The 23,832-nt window shown below is 38.7% G+C and overlaps 1 protein-coding gene across 4 annotated transcripts in view; it reads right to left on the bottom strand.

Annotated features, from left to right (window-relative positions):
• The window catches only part of CYFIP1 (cytoplasmic FMR1 interacting protein 1), a 179,358-nt gene that overhangs the window by 83,350 nt on the left and 72,176 nt on the right, over positions 1-23,832 (bottom strand). For 3 of the 4 annotated variants that reach the window (XM_072614557.1, XM_072614556.1, XM_072614554.1), the window contains 12 exons: positions 20,941-21,037; positions 20,677-20,805; positions 18,327-18,431; positions 17,922-18,013; positions 15,889-16,006; positions 14,025-14,147; positions 10,543-10,668; positions 8,198-8,364; positions 6,223-6,370; positions 4,510-4,663; positions 2,747-2,903; positions 1,004-1,100 (listed from right to left, as the gene is read on the bottom strand). In XM_072614557.1, coding sequence (XP_072470658.1) covers positions 1,004-1,100; positions 2,747-2,903; positions 4,510-4,663; positions 6,223-6,370; positions 8,198-8,364; positions 10,543-10,668; positions 14,025-14,147; positions 15,889-16,006; positions 17,922-18,013; positions 18,327-18,431; positions 20,677-20,805; positions 20,941-21,037 — 1,513 coding nt within the window. Of the gene's footprint in view, positions 1-1,003; positions 1,101-2,746; positions 2,904-4,509; positions 4,664-5,015; positions 5,164-6,222; positions 6,371-8,197; positions 8,365-10,542; positions 10,669-14,024; positions 14,148-15,888; positions 16,007-17,921; positions 18,014-18,326; positions 18,432-20,676; positions 20,806-20,940; positions 21,038-23,832 lie in introns of all 4 variants that reach the window. The other variant, XM_072614555.1, reaches the window with a different exon arrangement.

The raw sequence follows: 23,832 nt of genomic DNA, 5'->3' as shown, positions 1-23,832 counted from the left end.
CCCTCAATCAATGCAGATCAGCAATGAGACAGTCCCCTATTAGAGATGTGTCAAATATAATGAAGGCCATGGCTCCTGAGTGCTGTATGTGAAATGATTTTGAGACTCCTATTTTATTCCAATCAGTATTATTCAGTAGGAATTATCTTAGTTATACTTGTTCATCAACATATATCTGGCTACTAATATACTAATCAATTAATATTAGTACATATGTTACATATATTTAGGAATAATCAGATTAGATTAGATAGTCTTCCTTATATTATACCCCAAAACATTAAACTACAAGATTATAGGTTCACTTGTTTGTTATGAAGTTCACTTGTTTAATCATAGGAAGCTAACTAGAGGACCTCCACCCTTTCTTTCCGCTGAGTAGGGGACCAAGCCCAGGGTGGGGAAGACAACTTAGTGATATGGAAAGTCCCCCAGCTATTTGTGTTCTATCCCTGCACCCTTATTGTCCCTTTGTTGGGGAAATGGGCCTATGGCACTTGGCCAACGAGCCCTTAACCAATGGGTGACCCTGTCTCTGCATTGCCTGAGCTGCCCACGGCTCTCTATTGCCCAATATGGGCCCAGGGAATGGCATTAGCTCTACTCACATTTGAACATCCTCTACTGGTCATAGACTGTAAGCGTGAACCAAAAATTCTCCTGGAAGGTCAAGACATAGGTCTATCCACCAATAAGACTCTGTATTTTACTTTTCATCTTCTGTACTACATAGGTATCAATTATTATAAAACTAAGGTTCTGGAGGAAAGGCGTATCATGAGGTTCCACTCATGAAACTGGACCATGTCCTTTTAATAAATAGTTATTGGCTGGGAGCTCCGCCTCAGTGGTTTGTTTTGCAGATTGGATATTTTTGCTTCCCACATTTGCCTGAACCAGACTAAAATACAACTGGAAAATATTTAAGCCATTGACTTCCTTGAATAAACTTTAATCAACTACTGTTGAATTCAAATCTATTTGAATAAACAGAACAACTTACCTCTGCCTCAATTTCATCATAGAGAAACTGCTTTTTGAATTTGGTCAAAGCATAATGAGCACTATCGTTATACAGGTCCAAGGAATAAAGAACATACCTGGAATAAGGAAAAATAAATTTTTTAAAGGATTTTTCTCAATTTCGTCTAATGCATTCAACCAAGACAACAGTCACCTCTTACATAAAAACCTTACAATGAAATAATTCTTAATTCACACATTTAATAATTCTTATGAACTCATAACTCTTAAGACAGTTGGCTTTCATTCTTAATCTATTGCTAAATAAGAAGGGAAAGAAATGAATCTTTTAAAAATGGAACACCCCAATGTCTTCATATCCCCATAACCCAACACACCTCTAAGAAGGCAGGGACAGGTTCACTTTATCTTGGTAGTCCCAGGGCCTAGCAGAGTGCTTGAGATGACTAACTATAAAGAATTAGACTCCAACTAGGATGGTTTATTTAGCTTTTATGATTGCTAATAGGTGATGGCCTTCTGGACCCATCCAACAGTGGAAAAGCTTTGGAAATGGAATGGCCACTTGAATGATGTCAAAGGCACAGCTAGGTGACTCAGTAGAGCACTAAACTTGGAATCAGAAAGACCTGAGTTCAAAGCTGGCCTCACACTAGCTGTGTGACTTTGGGCAAGTCACTTAACTCTGATTGGTCAGTTTCCTCATCTGTAAAATGGATATAATAATAGTACCCACCTCCCAAGATTACTGTGAGATCAAAGGAGATATTTGTAAGGCATTTTAAAAATATTAAAGTGTTACATGAATGCCAGCTATGATGACGATGCCCATATATTCTTTCTTGCCCCATTTGGGAAAACTATCAGAGCTCCCAAAAGAGTATAATGAAAAAAAGGACATGGCTAATATTTGAAGTAGAAATAAACGCAAAGAATAGATGCTATTTTAATAAGCGACAGAAAATTGAGTTAAGATGATGACAACCACTGAGGGCACATATTCCCAAATATATTCCCAGTCAGCTGCCTCTATTTTTTGAAAAGATTTTTGCAAAGGGATATTTAGTGCAAAACTATAACAAGAACAGAAATCTCAACATTCCCTCCACAATACCTGGGGAGCACACCTTCCCCTTTACCAATTCAATCTCTGGATTAGGTGGGCCTGCTTTCCCTTTCCTTTGTTTTCCAATTTACACAACAGAGTTTAGTGAATCTCAAATATATTTCAATCATTTCAACTCCTGGGGGAACACATCATTTCTTCAGACAACTTAATCTGATGGTTTTAAACAAAACAGACTCATGAGTGATTTCCATTGTCAAGAAATGAATAAAATAGTAAGACATCAAAATGTTGCCTTGAGTGTGGCCTGAACTATATGAAAATGTAATCAGGAAATACTATATTAAAAAAACATAGAACATAGATAATGTTAATGTATGATGTTCTAAGTCAATATGTGGCCCTCAGGGATCACTACAGATGATTTAGTGATTCTGTTTCTATTTGAGTTTGGCACTATTGGGTTAGACTGCAATCTTATGGAAAGTAGCGATTGTTTCATTCTTTGTAATTATATCCTTGGTACCCAGCACAATCCCAGACATATATGGTAAGTACAGTTGATTGACTGATTGATGTCACTTTGCTTTGTGTTCTTTCTTTATAAAACAAGTCACCACCAAATACAAGTAAGAGGACAAAGCATCCAAGTACCCCATATCAGCCCCTTAAGGGAAGAAGATGAGAGAAGCTTACTCCATCATGGATGCCTCCTTGGTCTCGAGGATGTGATCTGTCAGGATCCATGGCATGGACATCTCAATAGGAAACTGGATCCTCCTACCCATGGTCAATTCCAAGAAAAACTCTCTGAACCATAACTGGGAGAGGTCACAGCACTGCTGAAGGGTTTCTTCAGGGATTTAAAATTATACTGCATTAGTCTCTTACATAACCAGAAGCAACCAGAAAAAGCAAGCTAGAATAGTGGCTGCATTTGTATAAAATGACAGTGCAAGGGATGTTAAAAACTTCCAAGAGCCAGCTAAGAATGGGACCCATTGCATGGGAAAGAAAGGGCAAAACCTCCCAAGTCCCCAATCCCAAGAAAACAAAAATTACATACATGTGCACGTCCATACAAACACACATTTATAAAAGCACCCCAATAAGCTACTCAAAGCTTTCCTTTAGGGAAAAAAGCTTATCAAAGAATAAACACATGGAAAAAAATACAATTTAATCCAAAGCTAAGGGGCAGGGTAAAGGGCTTTAATATATACCAATATAAAGCACTGCAGCTGCTGGAAGTGACGTTAGGTGAGCAGTAATTACTACTGAACTGCCCACCACTGCAGCTCAAAAGACTTTTGCCAATTCAGAAAACCTAAGGTTGAGGGTTGGAAGAGACCACAGAAGTCATCCAATCCTCATTTTACCATGGAGGAAAGTGAAGTCAAGAGAAGTTAAATGATTTGCAGGTGGTCACATAACTAATCAATTTTTAGCTGGGTTCAGAAGTTGGGTTCTCTGACTCCATACACTCTTTCCACTGCACAATTCCTACCCCAACATTGACATGTCTCTTGACTAGAAAGAAGAAACATGACACTTTTTTTAAAAAACAAAAGAGAGATGAAACAAGGGTTTGGGCAGAGATAGGAAGGATACATTTTTTCCTCATCAGGAGAAAATTTCTTTAAGGACTACCAGTAGGAAATGAAGGCACAATACAGGTCGGCAATAATAAAAACAGTTGAAAACTCTGTGAAAAGATACTTAAGATCTTTTTTTTTTAAAGTTAATGCCTTCACGATTCTGCCGTCCAATACATGTATAAGCATGAAAGCCAGGACAAATATAGCACTTTAAAAGCCAAGTGCCAGGCAACAAATTCAACATGACAGACAGCACAATGGGGTGGTGACAAAGACTAGATACATCTGATGGCAGTGGGCGAAATCTACTGGGTAGCATGTTTCCGATTACAATTCAAACAGGAACTAAGGGGTATTCCTGATGAAGGAAAAAAACAAACAAACAAACAAACAACTTGGTTTGCCTGAGCTTGGAAGTGAGTTACCATCTTCCAAATATCATGTCTAGACATTAAACACTCATCAATGCTACAATGGATATGAGGTTAAGAAATGCTGCAACCCATATTATGCGGGGTTCCTTGCGATCACACTCTGGTCTAAAATTATACATCTTTAACAGATCATTACACACCCTGGCACTCACTTTTGCTAAAGTGACAAAACAATTAGAGTTATTATATAATGTTGTCTAGAGTGCCAAAGCCAGGGAAGGACTATCTTTAAAAAACGACAACAAAACAGCACAAACACAGAATTATCTAACGTGACCATGGTGCAAAGGTTACAACACTTCACTGTCCTGGGTGAGTAGAAAACAGACGGGAGCAAAGTTAACTCTTAAGCAATCGGAAACATTCTGGATGGTGTTAGCGGTGTTAGGACATGCTTGGCTGAACACTGATCGTCTGTATCTCTTACCACTGAAATTTATCAACTGAGTGTAGAAGAATGACTCTCGATGAAATTTTTCTATGTCCAATATGGTGGGCCCCTCAAGGCTACTTCTCAAAGTTTTCTTGGAACCACTTTTGTCTGCAATGAGGGACTCTAGCATGGTTCTCACCATGTAAAGCTGTATCATTCAAGGAAACATTTGTAAAGGGAGGGGGAAAAATACACATGGAACATTAGTTGAGCAAAACTGAGAAAACCAAAGAAAGCGACTGCTCGGCTACAAATTGATAATCCCTGAGGCTGTCAGGAAATGGCTACCCTTCTAGGAAGGGGACAAACAAGCATCTATGGGGCTATCCCATGTTGGAATCCCATGACTGGAGTTAATAAACCAGAGAGCCAAATACCACATGGAGAAAGGACTGACTTTCTCATTTGGACAGTACACCTACTTCTTCACCTAGAGAGACAACTTGTAGCGGAACAGTTCACCTTATTGCCATAAACTTTTAAAAAAAGTAATGTCTTACCACCAAAGGTTAAAAGAGGTGGATAGATGTAGGACTGCCTCAGAAACTTGTTTACCACATGCAAAAGCTTTTCCATTCCCAAAGACTTGAGCTGTTTCAACAGCTCAGCAGAGTTCAAGGACTCTGCCATAGTGCGCACCATGTAGAGCTAAAAACCAACAGACAGGGAAAGGCGGGGGAGAGAATCCGTTAATAAAACACACATGGGTCAATTAGGAAATGGAAACAGGACAACAGGAGAAAATAGATTAGTCTGTTAGGTGTGGAAAGCAATGCAGTCAACATGCAAGTGAAAACTTAGCCACTCGAAAGTAGGTAAGTCCCTTGTGTTTGGGCAAGCCAAATCTAAACAATCAAATTCCCCCCTCCTTTTTTTTTTTTTTAAAACATCGTAGACACTTTAACATTTCAGATAGTCAGCTATTTGTTTTGCTGACATCTTTCAAAAAGATTTTTCAATATCACTGAAGATATTACAAACAACACCTAACAGAAGAGATCAGTCAGAAGTGTTTAGCCCCAGAAAAGGAAAAATAAGACACAACAATTGATTAAATCAGTTTGTGAAAGGCAATGATCACAGAAAGCTGCTGAAGTTTAAGGCTGAAACATACCAAAGAGAGGAGAACATTGGTGGTGGTTTAATAATAATGAAACACTAAAGCCACAAAAACTTACAATTTCAACTTTTGCTTTTTACAGAAATTAACATTTTGCAGATTTCCATACATAAACCATGACCACATATTTTGAACAACAACAAAAGTACATAAAAGCACAATATAGAGACTATTTATAATCACATATATACATAGCTCTTCACCCAAGTTTTCAGGAAGGGAGGAGATTAAGTAGGTAAATGAGCTTCTGTATGCAAATAAAGAAATTTGGAAACTTTAAATATTTTTTTTAATAAATCTGTTTTGCTGTATGACTTGCAAATTTGGATTTTTTTTTAAAAAACCATTGAAATGGGACTGGGAAAAGTCATTGTAGGTGGGTAGGTCATTCCATAACCAAAATCACACACCTCCCTTTTTATTCAGGGGATGAGGGGATGACAGAGAAGAGAAACTTAACATTTTGATTTTCCTCTTAATGTCCTATTCATAACATACTTCCACCTTTAGAATTACCAGAATTAAAAAATGTACCCAGCTCTACTATAGGAGACCTACATTGGCACAGGGTGAAGAAGGAAGAATACCTGAGTACTAGACGGTCCCACTGCTCGTCTTGGTACTTTAATGTCAAAGCCAGTCTTTGGGTCCTTCTCTCCTCTTAGAGCAGGATCATTGAATGGCTCATGTCCTGCTTCCCAATCACACACTGTTTTCCTGATGGCCTGCAGAACACTGAGCATATGCACAAAATAGTCGATCACCAAAACAGGACAAAATCAAAACTTTATACGTAATCACTAAAGCTTTATATTCATTTAAAGAATATTCGCTTGTTACAAAACACTTTATATAGTACGAAACACCATATGGTTCACTCTCCATTAACTCTAATTTTAAACGATGAGGGAAAGAGAAATGAATGTACTGTGAAGGCCTCATTCTAAAACTAATGCTTTTTTCTATATAGTTTTATAATAAACGAATGAATGAATGTGTTTCGGTCAGTGTGTGCATCTACATACACACACATTTGAGAAAGGAATAATTACATCTCCCCCCAAAAGTTTAAGCAGAGTTTGAAGATAATACTTAATATTCATCCAACAAATATTAATTTTTAATACTGATCCAGTCTTTATTGACACATACTGATTGTGTGACTATATACAATTATTATATAACTGTAGACAGGTTACTTAGCCTCTAGGCAGGTTATTTAACCTCCCAGGGTTCTGGGTAACTCTTATAATGCTCTAAGTTTCAGAAAAAGAACCAAAACTTACTTGGGCAGAGGTAATTTCCTGACCTGGAAGTTCCCTTTATGAACAAAACCACAGGCACAGTCCCCTGTCCCTGTATTAATCAGATTCACTATATTTCTACCAGCTATGAACCAAGAGAAAGGGTAGTGAATCAAACTCAGTAGCATGAGAAAAAGATGGCTAGATTTCCATGTGAAAAGCCACTGTTTTTCTAGAAAAGAAGTAGTCATGACAAAATATCATTGGTATTTCAGTAACCATTGTGTCTTATTTTTTATTCATCAAAAAAAATTCAAGGCAGAGACTCCCACAGGTCAATTTGTCTACAGGGAAATTAAACGAAAGAAAACTCACTTGAGTCTGTCCACCAAAAAAAGAAAAAGATTTTAAAATACTGCCGAGAAATCAAAGCCACTTACAATTTGGGGAGTGCTTTTAGGACTTCCCATTGGTCTCAATACAAGGAGGAAGATAATCTTTTTTTTAAAGAAATGAAACACCATAATATTACATTACTAGAGCACTGCACCTGACATGGATCTGGATTCAGTTCTGGGTTCCAATGCTCATTAGTCACGACTTTGTGCAAGCCACTTAATGCCTCCAAGCTACAGTAAGTCATTAATTATTACAGGAGAGGAATTTTAACATTTAGAGCTACCCCAAAGTGAGATGTGATGGACCATCCTGACAGGGCAGTGGGTTCTACCTCATTGGAGGCCTTCAAGCAGAGGCTTGGATGACCTCTTCTCTGGTACATTATAGTGGAGTGTTCTTTAGGTTATGGTTTAGAATTCTCTAATTCTGTCCATTTCATGTAAGTGGCAGCATCACTGGGACAAGGGTGGGACCTCCCAACATTACTACTTTGGGAGCGATACCACCCTTTCAAAGGGCAAAAAACATCAGAAGTTCTTAGGTTAGTTTGGGGGATTTTTCCATATAATTTTATCCATGTGAGGAATTCTCCTTTATGATAATTCTTTTTATTCAAGCAGCTGAGCAATTCTGCTACCATTTTCAACCTGAGAGAATGCTCTAGTGCACTGAGTGGTTAAGTAATTTGCCCAAGATCACAAAATCAGTACATATGTCTATGACAGGACTTAAAACCAGGTCTTTCTGACTCAAGATTAGCCCTCTATTCAATACCTCACATTGCCTTATTAGCGTACCATGTACTGAAAAAAGAAAAACTCCCCAAAAAACCAAAACAAGTGTACGCTCCCCGTACAATAAAAATATTTATAGAAATGTTAGGGAGAGGGACAGAAAGGGAAGTTAAACAAATACTAACCTCTGAATGACATTTTTCTTCTTTTTGATGGCCTGTCTCAAAGGCTCCCTGAGGGTGACCTGGGAGAAGTCCTGAAGAGCCGCGTAGATGGTATGACGAATGGCGTGATTGAACACACTTTCCATCCTCCCCATCAGCACCTGTAAACCCTTGATCATAGCAATCACCTGTGAAGAGAAACATTCCTTTAAGCACATATCTGGATCAAGCCCAAGGGTAGAAAGGAAAATAAACATACATCTATAGAATGGCCCTCAGGACACCACAAAACAAGAGGTAACAGGCTTGGAAGCAGATAGGAGAAGGGTAAAGGGCCAAGCAATCCCTTTCACAAACGGGAAACATATCTCCGTCTACTTTACTTTATGTAAATACCTGTTTGCTCTACTATGATTCTTCCTGGCAGTGGCCACAAAGTATATCACAGACAAAAAAAACAGGATTGTGAATATTTCACCTCTAATTTGAAATGTCCAAATAAGGGCAGACCCCTAGAACAAAGCTCTTTGGAAAACAGCAATCAGTAAATAAACATTAATTAAGTACCTACTATGTACCAGGCACTGGACTAAGAACACAAAAAGAGTTAAAGACAGTCCTTGCCTTCAAGGAATGTACTCTCTGATGAGAGACATAACATGCAAACATATATACAAAGCAAGCTATAGTCACGATAAGAAGGAAATAATTACAAGACGGAAGGCACTGGAATTAAAGGGAGTTGGGGAAGGTTTCCTGTAGAAAGTGGGATTCTAGTTGAGTCTTAACCGAGTGGAGAAGAGAGCACTCCAGGCATCAGGGACAGCAAGTCAAAATACCCAGAACCAAGAAATGACAGGTGGTGTTCATGGATCAGCCAGGAGGCCAGTGTCACTGGATCAAAGAGTATGTATTGGGGAGTAAGGTTTAAGAAGAAGAGAAAGGCAGGAGGGGGCTCCGAAGGCCAAACAAAGCATTTTGTATCGGGAGCCACTGGAATTTTTGAGTAAGCAGGTAACATGATCGGACCTGCACCTAAGGAGTTCAGAACTGTTCACTCTTCAATGCTCCTTTTTCATTCCAACTTTTCAAATAGAAGAAAAAAAGCAAATAGCAAAACTAGCTTGGAAGAACACTTAAAAAGGAACAAAACAAGGGCATCTTTTATTATTTTGGCTTTGATACACCGCCAGTAGTTGATACAAGGTTTATTTATTTATGAAAAACAGCAAAGTCACCTTGATTCTCAGGTCAGAGACCTACCACTAGAACCCCCTCTTCCTGTTTCAAAAGGGGGAAAAAAGTTGTGGGAAAATGGGTCCCAACAACTCAAGGGCCATTCCCCTCTCTCACAAACAGATGACCTGAGGCTAGAAAGCAAGGATGAGCTCAAGAGGGAAATCAGCACCAAGGGAGTTGAATTAAAGGAAGGGACAGAGGACTAGCCCAGCACAAAACCTGTCTCAGTCTAGGGGCTTCACAAAGAAATTCAATGAGTGAAGAATTTTCTATGGCCAGATCTGTGAGAGGCAGGAAAGATAATCCAGTCCCAATAAAAGCTCCAAAGACTCTTTAAAGGAAATGTTATTGGTATGTAACATCTACCCCTAACCAGCAGAGTCTGTAGTAAAAATGTGGTTCAGCAAACTTAGGCCATGCACTTCTTTGGAAAGCACCTTATTCTTTTAACTAGTATTTATTAAACACCAACTGTCTATAGAGTACTAGAGGTTGGTGCTGGCTGAGATACAAAATCTAAATGTATTCTAAACTCACTGTCATCATGAAGGTTAGTTTGGTAATAAGATGCAAACACACAATTACAATTACATGGTAAAACCATTGGAGCGATACTAAATGAGAATGAAATGGGATGGGCATCAGAGTATGCTCCTAGAGAAGGTGACATTTTAATTGGACAGAAAAAAGATCAATAGGAATTCAGCTGGAAGACAGGCATTCCCAGAATAGGAAACAGCATGAACAAAATCATACAGGTGGGAGAAAAAAGGACTTATTAGGGGCTCAGCTCATAGTTCAAGTATGATGCTAAGGGAAAAAATTCAAAGAGTAGGTCTAAAGAAACTGAGATTCAACCCTAACATGAGTTTTCCTCACAGCCAAAACTATTCACAATTCTGAGATCACTTCTAGGAACACAGAACTCTACATACGCAGGAATTAAGCCCCCTTAAATTTATCTTACCCTTAAAACATCTAGCAGTTTTTCCATTGGTCCATGCTATAGAGGGAGCAAGAAGGAAAGGAGACAACCTCATGCTGCCTTTTTATTTTTTAAGTAAAATAAAAAAAAGGATGAGGGAAGAAAGCAAAATCCAGACCAGAAGGAGGCATAACCCTCTCACCTCCACCAGAGCAAACTTCTCCTCACTGGTGTAGTTGTATCGCGTGGCTCGCTCATACTCCTCTGCATTGTCAGGGCAGTCCTTATTGGAGTACTTGTCCGTGGGGTGCACAAGTTTCCATGAATACTGGTATTGATGAGAAAATTAGAAAAGACAAAGAGAAAACAATGAATGAGAGACAAATCCCTATTGTATGAAATGTTTTTTATTCACTGCCAAATGCACAGTTTTAGTTATTAAGTCATTTCTAAAGGTTTTATAAGGCTAATCACATCATGTGATTTTCAATTGCTATGACTCTAGATCTGCTGGAAACTATTTTCACACATAGTTCCTATTTTGTTGTTTGAGTTGGTCTGCATCTTCCATGACTCCATTTGAGGTTTTCATGGCAAAGATAACAGAGCAGTTCGTCATCTCCTTCTCCACCTTATTTTACAAATGAAGAAACTGACGCAAACAGGGTTAAGTGACTTGCCCAAGGTCACACAGCAAGTGTCTGAAGCCAAATTTGAACTCAGGTCTTCCTGACTCCAGGCCCAGTGCTCTATCCCATTGTGCCACCTGGCTACCCTAAGACAAAGGTAAAAATATGTTCTTTATATTCTGAAAGGTAAGCCTGTATAGACAAAGAAGAACACACATATGCATGCGTATGGTATAGAGTTCATTTCTTTGAAAATGCCAGTATGTGATGATTAAGTTCAAGATGTATGTATATATGTGTGTATATAATTAATATCTACATATGACGTATATAGTATATAGGCTTAAAAAAAAAGAAGGAATAAAAAATCTTTTTTTACTTAAACTTGCCAGACACCATGATGAGCTATGAAAGAGATCTGCAAGTTTTAGTGGACTGCAAATTCAATATGTTTAATACAGGAGTCAAAAAGCGAATGCATTTTTATGCTGCAATAACAGAAATATAGTGTGCAAATTTCCACTTCTCAATAGAGACAAGGGACCAAAGGAAAACAACTATACGCACACCAGCAGTCCTAGATGTTTTACAGTCCTGTCTCCTTAACCATCTGTCTATTACAAAGGAGGGAGAGACATATTGGGAAGTGATCAGTAAGACTTCTTTACAAAGAAAAAAAACACAGTGTCCAGAACATGGGAAATGATAATGCTGTTATGCCCATACCAGAGTATCATGTTCCAGTCTGGGCAGTGAATTTTAGGTAGAACAGTCATAAAGAAACTGAAAATCATGTTACATAAAGGATGGAGAAGAGGAACATATTTCAAAATGTGTGTATGTATGTGTGTGTGTGCGTGTTCATCCTTCGTTGCCGAAGATCATGTCATCAGAGAAATAATGACATGACTTGCACTTGACTTTGTTTTGAGTGAGGGAGGGCTGTGCAGGTCACCAGCCTCACTTCTCCTCCAGAGTCATCTGAATCCAGTGACCAGATATTCATCAGGATGATTGGAGATGACCCAGGATGAGGCATTGGAATTAAGTGATTTGCCCAAGGTCACACAGCTAGTGAGTGTCCAGTGTCTGAGGTGAGATTTGAACTCAGGTCCTCTTGACTCCTGCACTGGTGCTCCATCCACTGCACTACCTAGCTGCCCATTTCAAAATGAATATAAAAAACAAAAGCTAGTTTCCATCTCTCATCTGCTCAATACCCTCTTTAAAAAAAAAATCACCAACAACCTCTTATCATCAGTTGTCTTCTTCAATATGCATTTCCTTAGCCTCTGGAGCATACTACTGACCTCTCCTTCCTTCTTTGGCTTGGAGACACGCCTGGTTGTCCTCCTGTGTCTCCAACCATTTCTCTTTCACTGGCTAGCTGATCATCTTTTTCTAAACTCCTGATAAGGAGAAAAAGGGAGGTCTCCCCATTGACTTTTTTTTCTTTTCCATACTTCCCTTGACAATCTCATTCAATCTCTAGGCTTCATCTATCCTCTCCACATAGATGACACCCAAATCTCTTTTTTTCTTGTCTGTCCCAAATTCCAGATCTATATCCACACATTCCTAAAGGACGTCTTGATCCAAGTGCACAACTAGTACCTCAAACTCCACATTTCCAAAATCAAGGTTATGATTTTTCCCCAAAATTTCGTCCTCCTGATAAAACATGATTTCTGTCAGCAGCAGCACCATTCAATTCAATCAGACAAACATTTATTAAGCACCACCTACATGGAAGGCACTAGACTTCCTCCAGAGACCTGTGTTTGAATATTCTTTCTTGTTTTTCACTGTGCATATGCCATCTTTGTTCCTACCATCACAATATTTCCGGATGCTGTCCCCTCTTCTGCATTTCTATTCGAACTATCATAGTAGAACCCCTCATTATCATTTGTCTAGACTGTCGCAATAGTTTAGGAACAGGTCACTTCACATACACTGTTTTACCTGCGAAACATCCTTCATATTGGTGCTGTATCTATCTTTCACATGCATGGTTATGTCATCATTCTGCTCAAAAACTTCCTGCTGACTAACAAGTAAGATCTAGCATATAAGGGTCTTCACAATCTGGAACTAAGGTACCTTTTCATCTTTATCTCACATTATTTATTGTCTATGTCCACTATGACCTCGTCTGGATGACATGTCCCCATATACACTCCAGACTTTCTGCCTCTATGTCTTTGCTCTCACCATAACAGAAAGACTTTCTGGATTTCAGACCACACCCCTCCAAGTTGGTCGTGATTTTTCATGTCTTGGGGGCTTTGCTTATCACTTTGTTTATAGGTCTCTTCTGTGCTTAGAGATTATTTTATACTATAATTATTTGGGGATATGTCATATCCTTCTACTTGGATGGCCTTCTACCTCTGCACAAGGGTAGGGTCTTCCCTAAACTTTGTATCTTCTCTAGCAATTTGTACGGTGCTCTGAATATGCAAGAGCTTAAGGAAAGTTTACTGTGCATGCTGAATGCAATAAGATGACCTCTGAGATCCCTTTCAATCCAAACATTCTACAACACTGTGAGAAATTAGGGTAAAAATGTCCCTCTAGCTGATGAAAATATATTATAAATATCTTTTATTGTAGGTAAGAGAAAAGGAGAAGCATGAGGAGAAAAAGTTCTAATTTAAAAGAATCTAGTTTACAGTATTTATAAATAACATGGTATATTTTCACACAATAAAGGAACAAGATACTGCAGACAGACATTTGGTCCAACTGTCTAATTCACTGAATAGATGCTTGCAACTTGCTGTGTTTCATTTGTGAGAGATAAACAAAGGACATCAAAAAGATCATTTTTCAAAAATTAGTTTTTACTAATATGGTCCAATTAAAAAACGTGAAAACAAAAGGCTTTCTGGTTTCCTCCTCCCTCCTCTTCCCTACCTGGTTTATCATGTATTCAATTTATCCAAGGGTCAGAAATTGAGAACTACTTCCCAGATTCAAATGACTGAATCCTTCTACTCTTAAACCTCCTTCAAGTTCAAAAAACCCTCCTTTTGGAAAAGAAAGGACATACCACTTCCATGACATGCGCACTCCACTGAGACAACAGCTGTAATCCTTGGAGGGAGAGATCAAAGAGTTTGCGATACTCGCTATCTGTTTTCTGAGCTTCCTGTCGTCCAGACCCAGTCACTACCTGAAATACAGCAAACAAAAACCCAAGTGTGAAGAAGAATAATGCATACAGTGTGTAATGCTAATTAATTTCTAAAAATAAAGAGAATTTTAGAGACTTCTGTTTGAGGCATTAACACTTCTCTGAAGGCCTTGAAGGTACACTGCCAAAACTCTGTGAATTAAACTCCACGGCCCCTGGTGACCGACAAAGAAAGATTCAAGGGAAATCAGAGCAGTAATCAGTGCAAGGCAATTCTGGGTCTCTCTCAGGCAGGTAACGTAGAGGGTTCCACTGGGCAAAGTGGAGGCCACCTCATCCGGAGCCATTCCTGCACCCTCCCCCAGATTCAGCAACTCCCCAAATGAGCCTATATGATCCCCTGCACCCCAGGGGCCACAATCTTTAACTACAGCTCTGTGTAAAATAGGTGCTTTTTCAATGAAACACTTTTTTTTTTAAAATCACACAACCACAAGAGAACAGAAGAAAGTTCAGAAGGGGACAGAGGCAAACGGTGGTTTTGACAAGCTGTCACATCAAATTTAATAAATACTTTTAAAAAACTGTACATAATAAAAAGTTAAGTTTCATATGTAATTTTTTTTATGTGCTGCTTTACTAGAATGTTCATGTTTGTAGATGTTTGGTAAGTTCGTAATAAAAAAGAAAAATTTTTAAATAAAATATTCTTGTATGTTATGGGTTCTTAAGTTAGAAAATACAGCATAAACAGATGGGGGACTCTGGTACAGAAGAGTGTAAATATCAGACAAGATCACTTGTTGCTGGATTTTTACGTCCCTTTTTTATTTCTGTTACAAAGGAGAATTCAGGGACAGGGGTGTGGGTCTGTGTTGGGGTATGACTATACTATTAAAAAAAGGAAGCTCTACATTTTACAAATAAACTCATTGAACATACCACAAATTTGTAATGAATCTATTCCACTAATTCAAAATCAACCAAAGTGGAGCTGGATCAACTCCATGGATGGTTACACTGCTCAGTATGAACAATGAAATAAGTAACGAATGAAAACACATTAAATGCATACTATGTGTAAAACATTCAGGATGCAAATAAGACAATCTTTGTTTGAAAACCTTGCATGCTAATGAGGGGAAAACTACAAGTAAGGTTTAGAAGGCAGATCAGATGGAAAGATCCTGTGGTTCTACAGTAAAATAGCAAAGCATTTTAAACATCCCCCTAGATGACAAATGAAGACCTGATTTTTGAGGATGAACAGCAGGATGATAAGAGATGTAGTCTATGCACTAATTTGTCCTCTAGAGAAGTGTGAGTTTAATAACCTGCCAACTTTATTAGTAAGAAACGGATTCCTTGTAGAAGAGTTACGGAAAAAACCTATGTACTATACCAGGGTATCAAGAAGAAAGTTGGGTAGCACTTACAATCAGGGATTCAAACGAAAGAAGCAAGAATGTACTGATGTAATTTATTTTTTTTCCATTAGAGATTTTTCTTCTGTCTTAGTAGTATCAAATTTCTTTGAAGTTGTATGTGCCTTAAATCACTTTCCCCTTTTCCCAGTTACCTCCTTCCAAGAAGTGCAGTTTCTATATGTGTTATTTTTTGAGGTTTCAAAAACTTTTGTTTTAAATGTGAGATTAAAAACAGTATTCCAAACTCTAATTTTTGTAGTCTCAGGCTTTCCTGTTGTTTTTCTCGCAGATCAGTCCATCAAGTATGTAGCAAGTGTGAAGAAAGTCAACGGTATATTTGCCATGTCACTAACCTCATTGTTACTGTAGCGAGCCAGCTCTGAGATGAAACGCATGTGGTCTTCCCTTATCTGGATCATCTGCTCACAGATGTTGTACTGGGGACTACTACTGGAAGATGTGCATGTCCACCTGTTTGAAGAGGGTGCAGAATTTAGTTACCTGAAGCTAAAACACAGCACCACCAAACTTCCTCCAGACACTACTGCATGAGATATTCATAACTTTATAAATGCATATTCCTTTCCCTATTCTCAAAAGGATTTACTATTTTAAAAGCGGTTGTTTCGGTGCTAGTTGGTTAGCATCTATGGTATAAAAAACAAGATATAAAAATCAGGTTTTTCAAAGAGACAAAAGGACCTCTGGCTGGCAGCTTATTTTATTTTGTAATTGAAAAAGATCAGAGATCAAGGAAATGCTCCAACCCACTATAATCGATGGAAGACAAGACATCCTAATCTGACTGCCTACCTGAATACCTCACTCATCTAATATCACATGGTAATGAGACACCCTACACAGAAGGGTATTTCAGACAGCCCATGTCTAAGCATTAATTTAGAAAACAAACTTTTTTCTTTTTTTTTTTTAATACTGGGTCTCCCTATCTTGCCAAGGATAGAAATGCAGCCGTCACTCAAGGGCCTGATCTTACATACTGATCAGCATGGAAGCTCTGACTTCTACCTCCAACCTGGTCCTACTTGCTGCTCCTAAAGCAGCTGATGGCAGGTGCTCCTAGGGCGGGGCTCACCTTCCCACTACCAGACTTAGCACACACTGGTTTAGCTCATTGCCACTCAGAACTTCAGAGCTCAAGCAATTCACCAGGCTTTAGCCTCCCAAGCAACAGTCATTTCTGGTGTGTACCACCATGCCTGGACAGGAAATTGTTTAAAAATATTCTCTGATAAAAATCTTTCTTCATGTAGTAACAAGAAAATATGAAATGTATTACATACTTTCCTAACATTTTAAGGAAAACAACTTTTTGGAGACAGCATGTGGGGAAACTGAACTATGACCTCATCAATACAAGGAACTCCTGGTGAAGAAACCTCCTCTTTTGCATACAGACATACCTTCCCTGCAACCTGGACTATCACTGCCTTGGGACAATATAAGTTTAAGTGACTTGCCCAGGGTCACACCTGTAGTATGTGCAGGAGGGGTGCTTGAAAGAAGGACAGTGGCATGGTGGAAAAGATCACTCAGTGGCTTTGAATACAAAGGACTTGAGTTCAAATTCTGCCCCTCACTATCTATGAGACCTTAAACAAGGCACTTACTCTTTCTGTGCCTCAATGTCCTTATCTGTAAAATTAGGGTGTTGGAACTGATGGTCTCTAAGGTCCCTTCTTCTAGATCTAACCTAGGAGCCTATGGACCCATTCATTCATTCAATAAATATTTATTAAGCACCGATTATGTGCCAAGAGCTATGCTAAGGACTGGGGATATAATAAGAGGCAAAAGTCACCCTCAAGGAACTTAGAGGCCAGCTCTCCACTTACTGGACCACAGACACCCTGTGTAAAGCACACCAATTTCATACTGCTTTTTCTTGATGACTCAGGGTTGTTAAAAATAACAATTATTACACTTAGTTACAACAGAGAACAGTATTGCTCTCACATAGATACTGAACTCTGTAGGTCTGTGTACCCCCACACTCCATGGCCCCAAATTAACTGCATTTTTAGAGCTAAAATGCGTCTTCCTTTGATATTCTGCTATCGGTTCTTACCACTATCAGTGCACCTGCCTCTCTTTCTAATTTACTGCTTTTAAAATCTTTTGGTGTCTAAGAAATCAGGTGACCAAACACACAGAACTGTAATATGAGGTTAGGGATTTAAGCCAACAAGCTCTGCGAAGTAAAGTACTTTTACTACAAAATAAAGTGGGCTTTGAGACCAGCTTCTCAAAGATCTGCCTTTGCTTGCTTCCGTGTTCTCAGCTGGGTTCTAGAAGGCTGAAGGAGAAGCTAGGAATAAGTAGGGCAACACAAATCTGGCAAGTTAACAATGCAATGGCCTCCTACCGAGACTTGTTTTCCTCATAATGGGCACTGGTCTTGATGTATCGTGCCAATTCAATCTGCATGTCACCAAACAGTGGAACCACCTGAAGTTGCTGCAGCATTCAAAAGAAAAAAAAAAAGAGGAATGTCACCCTAAATGGTCATTCATGAAATATGTATAGTCTCAAGAACACGGCACCCCCTCCTCTGTGGAGAATACCAGCTCTCTATGGCCAGGTGTTCTTCCCTTTCACCTGGCTCACTAATAATGCTAAACAGAAGTAACTGGAAAAGAAAACCTTCCCATTTATTGTTTACTCTGTGTCAAGCCTTGTGCTAAGGGAGAGAGACAGAAGCCAAGTCAAAACAACACCCTTCAATGGCACTTATTCACATCATGTATTTTAGACTCTGAAATTAACTCACCTTAAAGTATTTGTCTATTTTAGTTAAATTTATTCTTTTCTTGGCATCTAATTTGTAGATATTACTGACACTTCCATCCATCAGGTACAGTCCAAATCCCATCACCTGTAAAATAACAAAATGCTTCCCTAAGACTTTGATCTACATGTTTAATCACCCTAAACACCATGTCACCTACACTATAACTGTTTAATTTTAAATCAAAATTTATTCTTTACACATAAAGCATTTTAATCAAGCATTATCATTCCTTTATGCCAAAAGATTTTTCTTGCATGAGCTATTGTGTTTAACTATTCTATTTTTATCGGCTAAGGCTCATCAAACACAATTATTAAATGGTTTAGACATGGCTGGAATAATACAGAGCTTCTCAAAGATGTTACAAGTAGTTCCTGAATTATCAAGCTATGATTCTTCAACTGTTCTGTGTCAATGTAGGAATATCAGAATTAGCATTCACAGCACAACTGGAGTCTAATGTTTTAGATTAGAGGTTATCCTCAGAGTGCAACTAACAGGGACCACTCCACACAGGCATCTGTTTCTTCAAGGATGCTTGGCAAGCAGCATGACATACCACCCATCTTTACCAAGCTCAAGTCAAAATTATGGGGAAAATGAAACAAAGTATGTTCCTGCTTCTGCTCCAAAATCCTGCAAACCACAGGCAGTCCCCAATTTATGAATGGGTTGTGCTCCAAAAGTTCATTTGCATGTCAGTTTTAAAAATCTGGAATTGATTTTCCAATGGAAATAACTGTGGTTAGATACCCAGATTAACCTACAAAATTTTATACTCTCCATAATGTGGCCAAACTGAAATCTCTTCAGCCCCAACAACACTGTTTCTATGAAACAAAGCATTGCAAGGTCCAAAAGGAAATAGCAACACATCCCCATCCCACAGGGAAATATTATACTTTCTCCATTTGGTCCAGGTCCTAAATGGGTGAAGAGGAGGATTACTAATAGGACGTGGCTTCAGTGAAATGGTTAGGGCTATGCAAACAGCAGCTGGGAATAAATAACCTTCAGCGTAATAAGGAGAAGGAGTTATGGAATATGGGAAGAGGGAAAAATGGAGAGGGGTGGCAATGGTATATGTCTTTTAAAAGTGAGGTGTTCTTCATTGTACACATTAACAACCACAGCATGAGATGACTTTGATAGACTTGGCCCTTCTCAGCAATGCAAGGACCTAAAACAATTCCAAAGGACTCATGATGGAAAATGCCATCTACATCCAGAGAAAGATCTATGCAGTCAGAATGTACAGCAAAGCAGACTGTTTTCTTTTTTTGATTTTTTTTCTTTCTCATGGTTTTTCCCATTCGTTGTAATTCTTCTAGGCAACATGACAAATGTGAAAATGTATTTAATAGGAATGTATGGGTAGAGGCTATATCAGATTGCATGCTATCTTGGGGAAGGAAGAGGAGAAAATTTAAAACTTATGGAAGTGAATGCTGAAAACTAAAAATTAATTAAGTGGGGAAAAAAGGCTAAGTGTTCTCAAGTCAAGAGGGTGTCTATCATCTTGCTACTCTATCAGACAGAGACTAAAAATCAGCAAAAGTTAAAATATCAGTCAAACAAGTGTTAATTAAGTACCTACTATGTACCAGGCACTGTGCTCAACACTGGAGAAAAAGACAAATGTGAACTATCCCCATCTTTAAGGAGCTTACATTCTAAGGGGGAAGACAAGTCCACAGAAAACATAAAATATGGATACAAGGTAGTTTAGTATACCACTAGACAAAATATATGCAATTACTATATTTCTTTACCAACAGTCCAATTTAAACAAAATGTTACTTCAATTTAGGACTCTGTCTAAGAGAAGCACTGTGCAAATGCTGGACCTGAAGTCAGTAATGACCGGTGCCTGAAACTTCCTAGTGATGTGGCCCCAAGAAAGTCATTTATCCCTTATGTACTGCTACTTGAGACATCACCCCTGAGAAGGACCCTAAAAGATGATTAACAAATGGAGTCTTACTACAAAAGCACTCTGACAAAACCTATTTTACAGAAATGAGTCATACTCAATCTTGCATGGCATCTGATCCATTCATCTCATCACTCAAAAGCACATTTTCTTCTAAAACAGTTATAATTACAACCCACGGCTTCTAATTTGTGCAATACAAATCAAAAATTTGTCATGAACTTGTACTGTGCCTGCTAGGTAGAGGGAGGAAAATGCCTTTATAAACTCAAAAATGAGCACAAGAAGAAAGAAAGGTGTTTGTCAAAATGACTCCTGCTCTGTGATTTGGGGAGAACACACACTGTTCCCTCACCACCGTCTAAGGCTAGCAGCAATCACACCCACGCAACTTACTTTGAGAAGCATGTGTTTCTCACTGGGTGTCAAGTACATTTTATTCTCATAGTAGTCCACGCACAAATTTACAATGTCTGCAAGGAGCTCTTCATAACCAGCAATCACCTCGAGCTGTTGCTGTAGAGACTGGAATACAAAAAGATGAGAACGTTTTCGCCCACTGATTCCGCCCACCAGCCAACCCATCAGCCATAGACTGACGCAGCATCTGTGCACGCAGATGTAACTGTGCTTGACTCAACAGTGATGGTGGAAGCTTACTTGAGTAATCTTGTTGTGGTTGGCCAAGAACATGGAGAGGTTCTGGGACTCTTGGATGGACTGTGGGTCAGCCATTTTACGCAAAAACTGAGCAGCTCTTTGAAAGAAAAAAAAGGGGAAGGAGGTTATTTCCAAGAAGACAATACGATTCTATCTGAATATTTTAAAACTAGATATGCATAAGTTAAAGGAAGATGACAATTTAATCACAACACAATTATCCATGGAAAACTGGATTACAGACACATCCCACTGACTGACATTCACTTAAGCTTCTCCTCTGCTAAATAATCTCTTCTCCTAAATCAAAGGCTCTTAAACTAGAGTTCATGAACTAATTTTCCAAAAAAACAGTTCTGATAACTGCATTTCAACAGAATTGGTTTCCTTTTAAATTCTATGTCTTTCAACTTCAAAAGGTTAGTAATGGAAAATGCTATTCACATCCATCTTTCTCAAGAATTACGGTATCTGAATGCAGATCGAAGCACACTGTTTTCTCTCTTGTTTTGTTTTGTTGTTTCTTCTTTCTTGTGGTTCCTTCCATTTGTTCTAATTCTTCTTTGCAACATGACCGATGTGAAAATGTATTTAATGTGAATGTATATGAAGAGCCTATATCAGACTGCACACCATCTTGAGGAAGGGGAAGAGAGAGAAAATCTGGAACTCAAAAGCTTGTGGAACTGAATGCTGTAAACTAAAAATAAATAAGTAAATTTTTAAAGTTTAAAAAAAAAGTATGTCTTGTTCTTTATGCACTTAAAAATAATATGCTGGAATGGCTGAATAAATTATGGTCTATGAATGTAATGGAGTACTATTGAGCCATAAGAAATGCTGAACAGGAAGACTTCAGACAGGCCTGGAAGGACTTATATGATCTGATGCTGAGGGAAAGGAGCAGAACCAGGAGAACTTTGTGCATAGCAACAACCACAGTGTGCGAGAGTTTTTTCTGGTAGACTTGGATCTTCATAGCAATGCAAGGACGTAAAAAAAAAAATTCCCAATGGTATGCTAAGGCAAGGTGCCTTCCACATCCAGAGAAAGAACTATGGAATTCAATGGTAGAATGTAGCAGATCATTTGTGTGTGTGTGTGTGTGTCTGTGTGTGTGTGTATGTATTATGGTTTGTTATATGATTTCTCCCATTTTTTTTAGTTCTTCTACACAGCATGACTATAATGAAAATATATTCAATAGGAATGTACGTGTAGATCCTATAAAGAATTGTATGCCGTCTTGGGGAAGGAGGGGGGTGGTGGGAAGTAGGTAGGGGGTAAAAAATCTAAGTTTTATGGTAGTGATTGTAGAACATTAAAAATAAATAAAATGAACATATTTTTAAAAATATATAATATTCTGAGAAAAGGTCCATAGACTTCACCAGAACCGCCAAAGGGATCCATGAAACAAAAAAGATTATGAACCCCTTTCCAAAACTAAGGATGATTCCCTCCCAGGCTCATTCAGTGAGGTGCTGTATTTCCTTGTCAATAACTCACAGAACTTAAGAGTAGGAAGGAACCTTTTACGCAATCTAGATCTGCCACCTCCTGTTTATATATGAGGAGTCAGAGAAATCAAGGTATTTGCCCAGGAGCATGCAAGTAGCAAGCAGGCAAGCCAAGAGTCCAAGTGAGCCCTCTAATTAGAAATTCAGTGCTCCTTCTGACTACACTAAACTACCATCTGTCAAAGCTCTTAACTGGCTTATGCTTAAATATTCTAATGAAATTCCACCTATTAATGTTACTGACCCTTCATCCTGTCCTCCATCATCACAGGCAAATCCTATTTGTCCTGAACCATGATGGCTAGCTAACTTGAGTGCATCTCTACACAACTGAAAGCCTTCATGGACTAACTGACATGGCAAGAAATCCCTCTTCTCCCCATTTCAAATTTGCTCTATCTCTTGTCTCCTACACAAAAGTTCTACTCTGATGCCAATAGACTGTAAGCTCCCTGAGGGCAGACAACATTTAGTTGTTTCCTCTACAACCCAAGGCATAAATAGTGTTTGATACATAGCCAATGATCCACAAATGGCTGTTGATCCTTTGATTTGAGGTAATCCTGGGTTCTCAAAGGCTATCCCAGCAGAGGGCAGGCTTTGCAAGGTCCCATCAAGTTGGAAAAGGATAAAACATGGGTCCAGTGTTCAGATGTCTAACTTTCAAGGACCAGCCTGGCTCAGTGAGAAGATGCTCATCACCAGAAGTCTGGCTACAAGGTGGATTTTCTTCAATCCAGCAAGACACAGGGAAGAGAATACCAAACCCAGTAAAAGTGGTATTGTTCAGATATTTTCAGTCATGCCTGACTCTTCATGACCCCATCTGGGATTTTCTTGGCGAAGATCCTGGAGTGCTTTGCCATTTCTTTCTAAAGCTCATTTTATATATAAGAAACTGAGGCCAACAGGGTTAACTGCCTTGCCTAGCTAGTATGTGTCTGAGACCAGATTTGAGCTAAGGAAGATGAGTCTTCCTGACTCCCAGTCCAACATTCTATCCACTGCACCTCCTAGTTCCCCAATAAAAGTGCATCCTCTCAAAGAAATGACATTTCTTGTTTATAGGTTATTTCTCACAATTTTCTCCATGATTCTTCTATGTGTAAAGTCTCTTCTCTCTACTCCCCAAAGTATGATTACCTATAAAAAAAGAACTAAAGCTGACCAAAAATAAATCCTGGTGGTCCCCAAGCTTTTAAAGTAGATGCCTATTTTTTACTTCACCAGGGAGAAGAGATTTACATCAAAGAGTGAGTTGGTATTGGTGAGTACTGATGGTAGAAGGAAAGGGTCATGACAATATGTTGTAGCAGAAAGAATGCTGGACTTGCAATCAGGAATACTATGTAATCAAACCCCATTTCTACCA

Source organism: Notamacropus eugenii, chromosome 5, assembly GCF_028372415.1.
Source record: "Notamacropus eugenii isolate mMacEug1 chromosome 5, mMacEug1.pri_v2, whole genome shotgun sequence".
Classification (NCBI taxonomy): domain Eukaryota; kingdom Metazoa; phylum Chordata; class Mammalia; order Diprotodontia; family Macropodidae; genus Notamacropus; species Notamacropus eugenii.
Note: the sequence above shows the minus strand (reverse complement) of the source record. Positions and strands in the feature narration are given on the sequence as shown.